The sequence below is a fragment of the Aythya ferina genome (assembly GCF_964211825.1).
Source record: "Aythya ferina genome assembly, chromosome: 2".
Lineage (NCBI taxonomy): Eukaryota > Metazoa > Chordata > Aves > Anseriformes > Anatidae > Aythya > Aythya ferina.
In genome coordinates, this window is record NC_140297.1 from 113,436,360 (window position 1) to 113,450,116 (window position 13,757).

Genomic DNA, 13,757 nt, shown 5'->3' on the forward strand with positions numbered 1-13,757 from the left:
TAAATTCATTGACTGCACACATTGATCTAATACTTTTAATTAATTTAGTTTAATTTACTCCTCCTGTCTCCTAGAAGCTTTAATAAATGTTTTAATGTATATTGACATTCTAAAAGAGAACACGTTGTTTTTACCTTTGCTTCAATTTGTTTAGTATCTGTGTTTTGAAACAAGAATTTGATTTTGCTCTTCCCATCATCTGAAGAACCTTTGAGCTGGGAAAACTTGTACCTCCAAAGTACAGCCTAGAGGTGGGAAAAAAAAAAAAAAAAAAAAAAAAAAAAAAAAAAAAAAAAGAACAAGCATTATTATGGTGAACTGTAATAGAAACAGCTAATGCCCTTCTAGGGGAACTTTTAACCTCTCAGTGGTACATCATTAAACCAAATGAATATTACATATGGGTGTAGCATACTTTAGCAGTGTCCGATTGAGATCAGTCAGACTACATTTGTGAAATGTACTCTGAAATCCCTTTAACTATATTTAATCAAAATCTGTCATGCCCGAAGCCAAAGATTTTTCCTCTGAAGATCTGTGGATTCCCTGAGCCATCTGAGGCAATAACCTGTCACAAAATTTCTCCTTTCACAGGAACAATATTATTATTAATAATAATCTAGTTGTATTTCCATAAAGTGTATATCAAATTAAAACCAAACATATTTAAAATGACAAATAACAATAGGAAACCTTATAATGAGAAGTCATTTTGAGTTTACTTATGAAATCTCCAGTAAGAAATTTAAGCAGATCATAAATTCTAAGTATTAGTGACCATTCAAGTCTTTAAATTATTAATTAAGTTGTGTCGTGTTGATAAAAGGCAGATTTCTCTACAGAATAAACATAGAATTAAAAAAAATAAATCTATAAAAATGTCTGTTTATTATATCTCATGTGGATTTATATAGACAACTGCAATTTATATAGACAACTTTTATAAAAAACTGCATTTCAAACTCTATTTTCCTAGAAGTGGAAAAGAGCTGTTTATTATAAATACTTTCAGCTTCATTAAAAGATATTTTCTCCTGCAGGTATTTTGAAGCAGTATCATTTTTCATTGTGATTTCAGTATTATTTCACATAATTATAAGGTCAACCTCACTCATATTGTGCTGCTGCTTTTAGGAGACGTTAATTTCACATGCAATAATTTCACATGACTTTTGTTGTTGTTGTTGTTAATGGTTTGTAAGTAAATGAATTCATTTCAGTGGATTAGCATGATGCTTCCATCTGTGTCTTTTGACTATATGTATTACATGATTTAATATATAGTTAATATTAAACAGAATATGAGAGGTCAAATTCTCAACTTTCCTGAGCACAGGAAGGTCCCTTTGCTTCAGGATGTCTTTATTTCTTGTTGCTAATAAGCTTCAAAAATCTCCAACATGCAACAAGTTAAAGTTTGCTACATTTATATTGTCTAAGTAGATGGGGGGTGGGTGGGTGGAAGGGACAATATCTTAACTGTGCACAGTACACAATGAAAGATTTATTTTCCAGTAGACGTTTGCAATTGTATATAACAAAAAAAATCTCTCTATATTTGTCCATTTCTAGTAAAAAAAATAAGCTTAGCACCACTTTCATTCTCCAAGTGTATGTGACAAGTGATCTCTCCTCTACCATAAACAGAATTAAAGACATTCTGTTTCAGATAAACTAGAGGAATTTGGCAATTTATGTGAAACTATATCATATTTGTTTGATTTGCTGTCCTCCTGAGCACACCACTCTGTGCTACAAAAAATAGAATAGCTTCCTTGATCTCTAAATGTGTGCAATTCCTTTCAGATGGTTTAAATAATGACATTTATTTATGTACTGTGGAAAATGAGTAAAAAAATAAATAAATAATAACCCCCCCCCAAAATACTCAGGTGGTCATACTTCCTACCTACATAGTAATGTCTGTTTTTACAGACCTATGTTACTCCACGAATCTTGTCAGAAAATCAAGAGTACATCCTTTCCACAGGAACACCAAACCTATTTAAGCATGTCATTTCCTAAATGAGAAACATAAGGTCGTCTCTTTATCTCATCTTTATCTCTGGAGAACCACAAATAAATGTACTAACCCCTTTCTCTTTGCTGATGTATGGTGAGGCCAGGAGAGAGGTGCAGTTGTAAAAAGGATCCTCAGTTGGGCAGTCAAAATCCTGGGGTATCTGGCCTTACTCTAAATCAGATGAAGTCTGAGTGAAGATGAAGGATGCATAGAACTGCCACACTTTGGCATTTCCCATGTAGCTTTGCTACTCACTTCATTTTCATTCAGAGGATAGAGAATGATAGTCACACCAAACCACAGGCATGGTTCAGGAACACACTTCAGTTTATGCATAACTTCAGTATTGAGAGCCCTACTTAGCAATGGCTTTTAAGTACACTGCAAAATCAGGCTTGTAGTGCAGAGGGGGCAAAATCCTTCTAGAGACTACTCCCAACAAGATTGCACTTCTTACTTAGGATATCAAAACAAGTTCTGAGAACTGAGATCTCAACAGCATACTTTGCAAAGACTAAACCCTCTTCATCTAAAGTGTAAAGATTAAAAAGGCCATTGACTATGCATGAAATTATTCAGAAATGAAAGAACTATTTGTTTCTTTTGAGTGGTCTTCAACAAATTGCACACTTTTTTTTTTTTTTTTTTTTTCCCAAAGAATTCCACATGAAGGAGGAATCTTTTTGTAAAAATAAGATTGGGGAAAATGCTGTGAGTTTTAAGTTATTAAGTCAGGAAAACAACATATTTCTAGCACTAAAAAAAGTCATCCTAGCTATTTCTTTTGTTCTAGAAAGAGAATTTCTGAAGGACAATTCCTTCATCCTGGTTTGAACTGGGATGAATACTGGTTCCTCCTGATACACTCTGGATGTGTATGCACCTCTCTGTTACATCAGAAGTGTAAAAGCTGGTTAAACTAGATGTCCAAATTCTAGCTAGCTCAAGTTAGGTGAATTAATTAAGCATATATGCAGTAAGACTCATTTAACTCCTGAGAAGCTAAATGCTGTGCTCTGTAGCCAGAACTGCACATTTCATGTGTAGTAGACGTACAAGATGCAGAATGATGTGACCCAGTAGTCAGACCACTCTTAAAATGTGGTACATTAGGGAACCCTGTGTTACTTCCTCTTGTGGTTTCATGTGTTCATTTTTAAGACCTGTTTGTTTGTTTTTTCATTATTGCAAAATGCTCGATCATTGAACAGGGATTAGACCTATCTTTTTCAGTGACTACCTCATAGTGACAAACTATAAAGAACAAGCAAGACCTACATGCCTAAATGCCCAGTTTCACAGTGATGTGCAGCTACATTACTGACATAAACACACAAGAGGCAGAGTTTCATATGTTGTTATCTTTCATGTTTCCTATGGTCTTATTTCAGTGTCACAGTGCTCATTGTGACTGCTTTGAATACTAATTTTAAAGGCTAATTCTCCTGCATGAGGAATACACATCTCCGGGGATACTCGTCTATACCACTGAATGATTTTTCCATGTTTTTGAGCATCACAGTTCTTCAGAACTGTTTCCTAAGTGCTTGCCTCAGAGAATTAAATTAGGTTGAATTAATTTTGTACAAATATATATATTTATGTATAGACTGACTTTTGAGCAATAAGCACATTTGTAAAACATGTTGGCTTTTTGACAAATTAACAAAGAAATGGAGCGTGTGTCATATAAATTATTCTTAAATCAGTTTTTATGAATCATTTGTAAGGGAAGTCTGAATGTGTGTTGTTACTGAGCTCAACACTTTATAATACATTCTGACAGGGTTTCTTTTAGTTAAAAACAGCCTGTTCCTTTCTTTGTAAAATGTTCAGTAATTGTCCACATAGCCTACATCAATAACAGTTTTTTTACAGGACTGTGTATACTGCTTTTAAGAAGTGGAATATTATTTTCACCCTAAAATAAATTTAACATGCGAACCAAGTAGCAATTACTTTTAAAGCACAAACTGTAGTGTTGTTGTTGTTGTTGTTGTTGTTTTAAATATTTTGTGGATGCTGGCATCAACTACTAGTTAGGATACCTCTCAAGTCGAGGCACAAAATCTTATTTCTTGACGGAGGATGATGATAACAACTCAATATATACTGTTTATCAGTGTGCCTTAGTTCCCTTTGGAAGGGAAATCTCAGCCTGTGATTAGAGACAGAACTTGACAATCACAGCAAGCACTCTGATTTAGACACTGGAGACTGAGATTATCGTATATACTGAAAATACCATCTGCTTCACAATTTGAATACATCCATTATGATCATGGAAAATATGACAAAGTTACATCCATGTATGGAAAAAAATGCATCATAAGACAGTCCCATCTGAGCCAATATGGTACGCACCATGTGTAACATTGAAAATAACCAAAAGAAATATATCCTTTCCCCAACTGTTACTCATAGATCACTTAGGCTGCATTTTACATTTTATAACACTTGAAAAAATAATCTCAAAGAATATAAGAATGTAATGCAAACAGATGAACAGTGCAGAAGAGCTGACAAATTAGATGCTAAGACCTCTCATGAGTTGATATTGCATTATGTAATCAAAAAATCATCAAAAAGCAATATCTTCATTGAAATTAATAGGATTATTATTATTTTTTGACATACTTGGGACCAAGATACCATACCATTTTAATGAGAAATATTTTCTTTACAAATAATTACTTCGGACTTATTTACTCCAGCATTTGTAGTAAAATTACTATTACCTTCTTCAAGTATTATTTTGTTACAATTACCCAAGGATGTTCTCTGCCTGCATATTTTTGTTTTATAGATAGGACATTAATGCAATACAAAAATTATACATGGAAGAAAACCTATTGATTTCAGTACCAATAACACTTTCCTGTGGTTCTCTACAGTCACAGAAATGAAGGGAATTTATGTTACTTCTTTTCTTAGCACTGGTGCTAAATCTAGAACAAAAATTCTGCAAGGGACCTCAGAAAATATTTTCATGATTGTATTATATGACAGTTTGCTACTCATTGCTGTCATTTCAGAATGCTGAGCTAAACTGCATTTTAAATTTTGATGAGGTATCACTTTTTCTGAAGATGCAATGAAAGAAAATTGATTCTCCTCTAGATAATTGTACCACAAAACTGGGAAATACATCTTTATGTAGGGTGTGATGTTGGTTAGGGTTATGTTGGTTAGGTTTCAGTTTTGGTTTTGGTCAAGGGGCCTAAGACACCCTACAGAGAGACTGAATTATCAAATAATAATAATAATAAAATAATTATATATATATATATATATCCATCTTTGTATTTTTATTTGCCATAGGAATTTCTCCAAGGAAGATACATAGAAATTGGACTGTCAGCCTAGTCCTTGACTCCGTGATAGATACACATGTATGATTTAACAAGGATATACTAACACACATTTTCTTCCTGGGAAGAAAAGCTATATTTTGTCAACATGAGAGTCTCCAAGCAAAACAGAATTAATTTATGTCCTATGGTTTCATTGAAGGACTGCCTTCAGTTTATTGTTAAAGTATCTTGCCTCTTCTATATTGGATTATGCACTGTGAAGCAGTTCTCTTCTTACAAGAAGACAATGTACACTTACTGAGCTCATGAAATAGTGTTTGCACCTTAGACTGCAACTGCATCATTTCACCTGTCAATGCACATTACCAAATATGGATTTTCTCTGGACTCTTCACTGGCATGAATCATAGAGGTTCTATTATGTAGTAGCAAAAGAAGTTTGGTCTTCAGCAGGATACTTGGAAAAAAAATGGAAGTCTATCAGTATTTTAAAATGGCTAGAAAGCTACATCTCAGACCACCTGTAAATGATGAAGTAAATACAAGCTTTGTTAAGAAAGTGAATTTCAGAGGTCACTTTTCAAATGCTAGTTTTAATAAAAAATTTTGTTGTCTCTTCACAGAATCACAGAATTTCTAGGTTGGAAGAGACCTCAAGATCATCGAGTCCAACCTCTGACCTAACACTAACAAGTCCTCCACTAAACCATTTCACTATGCTCTACATCTAAACGTCTTTTAAAGACCTCCAGGGATGGTGACTCCACCACTTCCCTGGACAGCCCGTTCCAATGTCTAACAACCCTTTCGGTAAAGAAGTTCTTCCTAACATCCAACCTAAAACACCCCTGGTGCAACTTTAGCCCATTCCCCCTCGTCCTGTCACCAGGCACGTGGGAGAATAGACCATCCCCCACCTTGCTACAGCCTCCTTTAAGGTACCTGTAGAGAGCAATAAGGTCACCCCTGAGCCTCCTTTTCTCCAGGCTGAACAAGCCCAGCTCCCTCAGCCGCTCCTTGTAGGACTTGTTCTCCAGACCCCTCACCAGCTTCGTCGCCCTTCTCTGGACTCGCTCAAGCACCTCGATGTCCTTCTTGTAGCGAGGGGCCCAAAACTGAACACAGTACTTGAAGTGCTGGCCCTGCTGGCCACACTGCTCCTTATACAAGCCAGGATGCTATTGGCCTTCTTGGCCACCTGAGCACAGTGCTGGCTCATATTCAGCTGACTATCCACCAGTACTCCCAGGTCCTTCTCTGCCAGGCAGCTTTCCAACCATTCCTCTTCCAGTCTGTAGCTCTGCTTGGGGTTATTGTGCCCCAGTTGCAGGACCCGGCACTTGGCCTTGTTGAACTTCATGCAGTTGACCTCATCCCATTGGTCCAGCCTATCCAGATCCTCTTGCAGAGCCTTCCTACCCTCAAGCAGATCGACACATGCACCTAACTTGGTGTCATCTGTGAACTTACTGAGGGTGCACTCGATGCCCTCATTCAGATCATCGATAAAGATATTAAAGAGGACCAACGCCAGCACCGAGCCCTGGGGAACGCCACTAGTGACTGGCCTCCAGCTGGATTTGACTCCATTCACCACAAATGGAGTCACCTCTTCCTTCATATCTTCACAAAATGGAGCTTTATTTTCCACCATTGCCTTTTTTTTTTCTTGACACTCTCACTGATTAAATTATGCTTCCCTTCAGCTTTCTAAGGCAACTTTTATACTGCATATATTACAGAATTATTCTAGATTTCAGTGGACACCTTTCAAGCTATTTTTTTTTCTCATCTGAATAAGATAAGTGATACTCCTACAAGTCAAACTAAATCAAGTGCAGATGCCCTGTGGATCTCCATTTTCAAGAATAAAGGTAATTGGGTCTTTGATCACCTGGGATACACCTTAATTTAGCTGTTTCTCTCATATCTAACTGAGAAAGATTGCATCCTTGCAAAGTGACACTTTGCTCATGCTGACAGCAGCAGTAGGGAACTGAGTAGGAACTGAGTAGGATTAAGATCTTGGTCATGCTCAGTTCTGCTGTGTTACAAATCTCTGGAGTGTCTACTTCAAAAGAATTACGGTCCAAGGTAATTTCCGTTGTCAACTGCTGTGGCTTTCTAACTGTAAAGGGAAAGGAAAAGGAGGATGCAGAGGATAAAGAATAAAAATGAGACAAAGGAAAACAGCAAGAAAGTCATCCATGATAAATGAACTTATCAATTGCTGAAGTTACATTGAATGTTAAGGCTAGAGTTTATATGATTAGTATTGATGGATGATCTACCAACATTTGCTTGTTTGCTTCTTAGGTATGAAGCATGACTGTATGAACTATGCTTGACTGTTTACATCAAAGCTATAGTAGCTGTTTATTCAGCATTTCAATTTCTAAGCCTGGAATAAATATTTGTTCACAAGAGTTACATTATTAAATCTTTAAACTGAAGTGAGTATCCTTCTGTCTTCTCTATTTATGAACATTGTTTGTAACAAATCAAGTTTGTTTGTTTGTTTGTTTGTTTTTGATACATTTTTATTTCAATATGTGGTATATATATTAGCTGAATGAATGGACAGACCTTCAGGTATGTATCCTTAGAAAAGACAGTTTGCTCCTACCGAAATTCAAAGAAATTCTGTTCTATGTTACATAGTAGATATTTTGTATGAAAAAAGAAAAAAGAAAAAAAAAAGAAAAAAAGAAAAAAGAAAAAAAGATATTTGCATTGCTGTTCATTGCTTACAGTGTATTCTCTTTTTTGATGAAGTGTGCAATGCGTTTGAGAGAAAAGGGAAATAGGTACACTGAGCTTTGTTGTTATGCAACTTGTGGACTATTATGGAGCCTTCTGTTACTTTGTTCTAGCATCATCGTATAAATTAGCAGCACTTTAATTTATTTTCAGTCCTTCAAGGCATGATTTTTTTCTCTTCTGACAAATGTGCATTTCTGACTGCCACTTTAATGAGCAGTAAATGTGGTGGAGTGCAGACAGCACTTTGCATAGGTAGGTACATTTTACTGTACACTCACATAAACACAAACTTTTTTTACAAGATATGATGTAAATATGCACACTATGGAGAACAATTGTAATGAATATGTCAGTTTAAACAGAAATATATATCATTTATATGTAATATATATAAAATATGTATATATATGTCTATGTATATACATCAGCATGCATCTATGATTGGAGAATAGCCAATTTTTGTGAGAAGCATGTTAAAAATAAGTTATTGAATGCCATCTGATTAAGTACTTTTACACATTGTATCACCTTCAGAATAGTAGTTAGATGAACTGTTTTAAACAAGTCTTAGGCTTTTGGATCTATTGATCTATCTATGTCCACCCTTAATTGTTGAGGTAGCTACACTGGCTCAAAACCTTACTCATAAACACTTCCCATAGTCTATGTATATGTCCATACCTAACATAAACCATCACAAAGAATTTCATTTGGTCATTATAACATTGGGGTCTACACAGAATCATAGAACCATCGAACAGCTTTGGTTGGAAGGGACCTTAAAGATAATCTATTTCACACCCTTCCCATGGCCAGGGATTCCACCCACGAGATCAGGTGGGTCAAGACCCCATCCAACCTGGTCTTGAACAATTCCATGTATGAGGCATCCACAGCTTCTCTAGGAAACCTGTTCCAGTGCCTCTCCACCCTCTGAGTAAAGAATTTCCTCCTAACATCTAGTCTAAATTTCCCTTCTTTTAATTTAAAACCATTCCCCCTTGTCCTGTCATTGTCTGCCAGAGCAAAAAAAAAAAAAAAAAAAAGCTTTCCATCTTTTTTTAAGCCCCCTTTAAGTACTGAAAAGCCTCAATGAGGTCTCCCTGGAGCCTCCTCTTCTCCAAGCTGAAAATCCCCAGCTCTTTATTCATCGGAAACATGCTCCAGCCTCTGTTGAAGCAGCCCAGTATGCAATTGGCCTTCTGGGCTACAAGCACACGCTGCTGGCTCATGTCGAGCTTCACATCCATCAGAATCCACAAGTCCTTCTCAGCAGGGTTGCTTTCAATGAGTGCTTCTCCCAGTCCGTACCCCTGTCTGGGATTGCTCTGATCCATGTGCAGCACTTTGCACTTGCCTTGTTGAACCTCATTAGGTTCACATGGGCCTACTTCTCCAGCCTGTCCAGGTCCCTTTGGATGTTATCCCTGTCTTCTGTTGTATTGAATGCACCACCCAGCTTAGTGTCATTGGCAATCTTGCTGAGGGTCTACTCTATGCACCCTCACTGTCTATGTCATTGATAAAGACATTAAACAGTACCGGTCTCAGGACAGACCTCTGAGGGACACCACTCATCACCTGCTTCCACCTGGACATAAAGCCATGAGCTCTGGGTGCAGCCTTCAAGCCAATTCCTTATCCTTTGAATGGTCTACTCATCAAAACCATATCTCTCCAATTTGGAGATCAGGATGTTATGTGGCACCAGGTCAAGGCTTCATGCCTTGCAGAAGTCCAGGTGGATGACATCGGTCAGTCTTCCTTTGTCAACTGATGAAGTTATTCCATCACAGAAGGCCACCAGATTGGTCAGGCACGATTTGCCTTTGGTGAAGCCATGCTGGCTGTCTTGGATCACCTCGTTGCACTTGCCTTGACATTGCTTCCAGGAAGATCTTGATCTTCCCGGGCACAGAGGTAAGGCTCACCAGTCTGTAGTTCCCCGGGTCCTGCTTTATACCCTTTCTAAAAATGGGAGTGATGTGTCTCTTTTTCCAGTCACCAGGGACTTCATCTGACTGTTGGGACTTTTCAAACATGATGGAGAGAGGCTTGGTATCTGCATCATCCAGTTTCATCAGGACCCTGGGTTTGCATGTCATCAGGCCCCCTGTTCATTTTAATCAGGTGGTCTCAAATCTGCCCTTCGCTTACAGTAGGAGACTGCTCCCCCAGCCTTTATCTACAGGTTCAGTCATGATAAATATATAATGATTATGTGCCATGATTTTGAATTACTTTAAAATACTGTAAAGTCGGAGTTATTCAAGTATTAAGTCAAGTATTAAGTACAGACAAATTCTTGGGTGCTTCTGACCATTGTAATAGTTTCCATTGTACCAGGCTTCTTTTCTTCATCATCCATACTATGAAATAGAAGATACTTGGTGCAGAAGTCTCTGTGAGACAGCCTACCTCTGACACTCTTGAGGAGGAGTAACTGGATGCTAATTGAAACCAAAAACTGCAATGACTGACAGACAAGCTGGAAAAAGAAAAACATAAAGCATGCCTCAAATACTGCTGTGGCATTTCTTTCTGATGATGAGTGCAGCTTAGTAAAGTTCTAAGACACAGAGCAAGGAATCTAAATGAGGATGTGTCAGCTCAGCCTCACCATATTTAAATCTAGAAAAAAATATATATGTATAGGTCCACACACTTTGCAGATAGAATGAATTAAGAGTAACGGAAAATGGTGAAAATGTAAAGTCACAGAATCACAGAATGGCCAAGGTTGGAAGGGACCTCTGAAGATCATCTAGTCCAACCTCCCTTCTGAGCAGAATCTCCTAGAGTACATTGTGCAGGATGGCATCCAGGTAGGATTTGAATATCTGCAGAGAAGGAGACTCCACAACCTCTCTGAACAACCTGTTCCAGTGCTCTTTCACCCTCACAGTAAAGAAGTGTCCTCTTACACACAGGTGAAACCTCCTGTGCTTCAGTTTGTGCCCATTGCCTCTTGTCCTGTCACTGGGCACAACCGAAAAGAGACTGGCTCCATCCTCTTGACACCCTCCCCTCAGATATTTATACACATTGATGAAGTTTCTCCTCAGCCTTCTTTTTCCAGGCTAAACAGGCCCAGTTCTCTCACCCTGTCCTCATACAACAAGTGCTCCAGTCCTCTAATCATCTTAGCAGCCCTCCTCTGAACTTGATCCAGTAGTTCCATGTAGCTCTTGTACTGAAAAGCTAGTTCATGATAATGATTCTGATTATATAATAAATGTTTCTATGATTTTATGATTCTAATTGTTGTAACTGGTAAGTCTGCCCTGAATATTTTCTCTTCATATTAGCCAGACTATTTTTTTCAATTATTCAGATGATTTTTTTCAGAGTATGGTAGATTAAGAATTTTTTAAACATCAACACTAATTTTATCAATCTCATTCCTTCAAGCATAGTTATCTCAGCCGTCATTTAACAGCAGAAGTCTCATTTTAGAGGTAACTGGGTGATAGTTATTCTTGAGAATGCTAAGAAATGTCATACAGGTTTATAGAAAAGGTGCATCTATCCCTGTATCTTGTTCCTGAGAATGATCACAAACCAACATGTAGGGAAGACTAAAAGGAAGAAATGTATATATAGTATCTCCTTCTAACTCACTCGCAACTTCCAAATATCTGCAGATCAGAAGATTTCATAAAACTAATGTTGCTTGTCCATTTGATGATAGTCTGATTTAATGATCTCTCCTCCAAGTACTTGTCCAAGACCTCTTCAACTTCATTAAAATATTTTGTAACTCTAGTAGTATTCTGCAAATAGTAAAAGCTAGACAGAATGAGTTACCTGACATTGAACTCTAAAGTCTATAGAATATGGCTTAAAGTTCAGTCCTAACTCAAAGAGGAGAATTTGGTATGAGTAATGGGAAAACAATAGAGTGAACATGTAGCAAAAGAGTCATAACTGCTACTGGCAACCAATTTATTCAGAAGTTCTATTTATAGGTGTATTTTGGGAATGATTAAATCCATGACCTAACACGATTTCTGTACTACAGTGACTTATGAAAGATAATAGTTTGTACAGATTTTTTTTTCCAAATACTAAGTGTAAAAAATCATACAATTTATAAGCAACTCGATATTTTTTTTCTTCTTTCATGACCAGTATGATATTTTAAGTAGCATTTTTGTCTTTAATCCTGAGTTTGTTAATTCAATTGAAAATTGCTAGGACTTTCATACAGTCTTAATTTACAGATGGGTATGTATGTATTCATAAGATATTGATAACAATTTAAATTTTATTCATGTTTTCCTTGTCCTACAAACCGGTTTCCACTTTTTGTTTTTTATTCACTTCTTTATTTGCAAAGCAATTTTGAACTCCTGCTTCATATGAACTCCTTCATAGGTGGAGAAATACTATTTTTAGTTTATGTAACTAAACATTTCTAGTTTATATTTTAGTTTACACACATTTAGCAGTACTCTCAAACAACATTACCAGCCAAGACACAACCACAACCTACACCTGCCATCATGATAATGAAAATATGCAAACAAATTTTTGGCTCAGAAAATTGCACCCTTTATCTTTCCATAAAATGATGGAGAGTAATAATGGTTTTCCTATTTAGGTACTCATTAAATTGGATTAGTATGTGGCCTTTCTCTGGTATGTGTGCTAAATGATCATGCATTTTTAACACAGTGCCTTTATCATAAACAATGCTCTCTGCTTGCCTGTTTTTCTGTATCAAAGAAAACCAAAACAAACCCTGAAACTGTCAAGGTTCCCTGTGTACTGAGGCCTAAGCTTTACAAGCGTTAGTTTCTCCTTCCATGCAGGAAAGTAAAACCCACTTTTATAAGAAAAACTAGGAAGCAGTAAAGCAATTTTTATTTTATCAGTCTCAAATGCAAACAAGAAAAACAGAGAAAACATGGACAGCACTGGTGGCAAAGGTGGAAGGAAAACTAGGAGATAAGTGTAATTTTGAAAAATGGGATTTTTAAAAATTTGTTTTTCAGTGGAAATCACTCCTGCTGCTTCCTGCTGTTTCCTGCTGCAGGAAACGTACAGCTCCTTTTCTTTGGATGAATTTGACAGATCAGCAGGAGTCCCCTGCTCCTCCCTTCAGTCTGTATGGAACAAGTGTTTAGTGGGCATTTATCCACTGCAATGGTAGAAGGTGAGAAGAAGGAGGACCAGTACAGTCTGTCAATTGCAGATGATGCACTACTTTTTTTCTTGCCACAACAGTCCATTCACTACAACAAAAAATGTCTTTCCTCCTATTTGTGAAGTATTGCATCCTTGTCCCTTCATAATGCCTATGAAGTCCTTCCCATCCTGAAGGAAATTCCACCACACATGTGCTACCCTTTCATGTCCAGATTAAACATGTACTGCTTCAACTGTATTTAGATCTCAAAATCCCACTAAATATGGTTAGTTCTTGGCTTAAAATTTCAGAACTTTTTGGATGCCGAGCTTGGATGCCATCCCAGAAGGATCATCTTCATTCTGTGGTTTCATGACTTTAAAGACAAGGGGAAGAGTAAAAATTGACTCATATTTTTATAATGCATTAAGGTCCTTCCTCAAGTTTGAGAGACCTGGAAGATGGAAAATTCCTTCTTAGCTTTTCTCTGGTCTTCAAGTCACCAAAGCTTAATTCCAGTTGTCTT

The 13,757-nt window shown here is 37.0% G+C and overlaps 1 protein-coding gene across 6 annotated transcripts in view; it reads right to left on the bottom strand.

Moving 5' to 3' along the window:
- SNTG1 (syntrophin gamma 1) overlaps window positions 1–13,757 on the bottom strand; it is a 351,164-nt gene that overhangs the window by 18,653 nt on the left and 318,754 nt on the right. For all 6 annotated transcript variants that reach the window (XM_084511328.1, XM_084511327.1, XM_084511323.1 and 3 more), the window contains one exon: window positions 135–245. In XM_084511328.1, coding sequence (XP_084367454.1) covers window positions 135–245 — 111 coding nt within the window. The remainder of the gene's footprint in view (window positions 1–134; window positions 246–13,757) is intronic.